General features: G+C 53.6%; 1 protein-coding gene across 1 annotated transcript; it reads left to right on the forward strand.

Moving 5' to 3' along the window:
- Window positions 1-342: 342 nt before the first annotated feature.
- Window positions 343-1,343, forward strand: LOC125957163 (protein obstructor-E-like). Its single transcript, XM_049689655.1, has 2 exons — window positions 343-438; window positions 526-1,343. The coding sequence occupies exons 1-2, from the start codon at window positions 379-381 to the stop codon at window positions 1,189-1,191; spliced, it is 726 nt and encodes a 241-aa protein (XP_049545612.1). The 5' UTR covers window positions 343-378; the 3' UTR covers window positions 1,192-1,343.
- Window positions 1,344-2,223: the final 880 nt, after the last annotated feature.

The following is a 2,223-nucleotide window of genomic DNA, read 5'->3' on the forward strand; positions in this document are numbered from 1 at the left end:
TTCGGTTTCCAAACGGGAACTTCTGGGAAGGTCACAACCGGGCTTTTTGAAGTGGCCATCAACCGGCATTCCACTTCGATGAGTCCGAGAGACTGGTCGTCGGCTCGTCAAGTCTCAACATGACGAACAGCAACAACGGACAGCAGCGTGTAAGCTACCGTGTTTCCGTGGCTGATAACAGCGCAATGTCGCGGTTTGTGATGTTTGTTTGTACGCTTCGATCTCGCGATCTCGACAGCTTCAAGATAGTGGCGCATCAGATCAGGTTTGCTGCTGCTGTCCGTGCGGGTGGAGTTGATAAAAGAGGACCACAACGGGTGCGCACTAGTGTGTGCCAAGCGCTGGCATCTTCCAGTTCACTAAAAAACAAAATAAACAATGAAGTTGAACCTGCTTCTAGCCGTGCTAGTCGGCGCATCGGTTGTACAGGGATTTAAGGTACGTTGTTGTCTCTGTCGAAAATCGTTCAAGGTCTCAAATGCACTAAAACAACGCGATAACACTTTCGTCTTCCGCCCAATACAGCTCTGCAACCTGAAGGCACCGGGCACGTTCGTGCGGGATCCGCTGCACTGCGGCGAGTTCTTCATGTGCCGCGATGGCCGCCCGGTACGGTTCTCCTGTCCGGGTGGAATGAATTACGACGCGAAAACCAACACCTGCGGATACGGTGTGTTCTGTGACAACAGCGACCTCAGCTGGCAGCTCGATGAGTCCGATCTGCAGACGCAGTACGTACCGATCGAGACGAATCCACCGCTGCTCGATGCCGTCAGTGGTGTGTGCCTTGGTGCACGCCACGGATCGATCCGCCCGGATATGACCGGTTGCGAGGCGTTCTACCAATGTGCCGGTGCTGGTGCGATCCGGTACGAGTGTCCCGCCGGTACACTGTTCGATAGTAACCGGCTGTACTGTGAGGTGGCCGATGTCGCTTCCTGCGCTTACGGACCGCCAGTGCAGCAGCAGCAGCAGCAGCAACAACAGCAGAAACCTCAGCAACCGGGAAATCTGCTGCACGTCCTGTGCTTCGGTAAGCCGATCGGACTCAAGTATCCGCATCCGATGAACTGTGCCCAGTACGTGCAGTGCGATGGTCGCAACAAGGCCATCCTCTTCAATTGTCCTCGCGGTACTGCCTTCGATCGTGTGCGCAAGGTTTGTGGCTTCAGTAGCAGCGTTTCCTGCTAAAAAGGGAGGATCGGTGGAGAGGCCGAGGAGTAGCGTGGTGTGGTGTGCTTACCTCATTACCACCAGCTGGCTAGCACACACCGAGACACACACGCACACACGGTCAAGGTGGTGGTGATTTCGGTCTTAATTGGATTAAAGGCATAAATAAATACGACGAACACGAACACGGACCGTCGGCCGGTGTCTCCAAAACAAGAGGGGCGAAGAGAGGGGCGAGTGCACGCACCTGAATGCTCGACTCCCCAGGATTCGATCATCGATTCCAGTAACAGTGGCAGCAGCTGCTACTTCCGGCGACCGGGCCAGGCTTAGCCGAACGAGCGCCGCACCCTAACTTCAAAAACCGTGAACGGGCGCGCGAATGGCGGAATCCGAAATATGAATAGTCAATGAAGGACGATAAATTCGGACCGGAACAAGCTCCCCTCCGTTCGCCCCTTTCGACCTTTGCTTTGGTGACATCGTCGACGACACGAAAGAGTTTTCGCTTTTTATTCGTTTGAAATACCCTGTTAACGATGTCCGCCCGATGTTCGTCCGATTAATGGAAGCGCTAATTTGCCAACTCGATTCCGCTCGGGGTGGGGGTCGAAGGCTGCACCGATGAGATGGTTTTAATTTCGAAACTACAAAACGGATTATGAATTATTCAGAAAAACACGGTGGCCACCGTGGCACAGGAAAATAAAGACCGCAGCGCATTGCTTCGCGATGAATCCATCCATCCGTTTGCGTCCAACGCAGGCGACGACTTTATGTCCGATCTTCGATCGCGCAAGATTGTAGACAGAGGACCGGGTTGCTTGCGCGCGGTTGACTGATTGATTGGCCACCGCTATTTTTGTGTTAAATAGACCCCACCTTTGGGGACTAATGATTGCATCCTTTCAACGGTTGCTGCTGCTGCTGCTGCTGCTGCTGCCAAGGAGTCGAAGAATTCGTTTCTAATAATAATAAGGCTCATGTCATTTGTGCCCCCGGGGACAGTGACGGATGGCACTCGATTACCTACGCTGCTACGGTCATTGT

The sequence above is a fragment of the Anopheles darlingi genome, chromosome 3 (assembly GCF_943734745.1).
Source record: "Anopheles darlingi chromosome 3, idAnoDarlMG_H_01, whole genome shotgun sequence".
Lineage (NCBI taxonomy): Eukaryota > Metazoa > Arthropoda > Insecta > Diptera > Culicidae > Anopheles > Anopheles darlingi.

Excerpts from the sequence above, each read along its gene's own strand:
- LOC125957163 (XM_049689655.1), top strand. The coding sequence starts at position 379 with ATGAAGTTGAACCTGCTTCTAGCCGTGCTAGTCGGCGCATCGGTTGTA. Across the intron at positions 439-525 it reads CGGTTGTACAGGGATTTAAG|CTCTGCAACCTGAAGGCACC; the intron begins GTACGTTGTTGT and ends CGCCCAATACAG.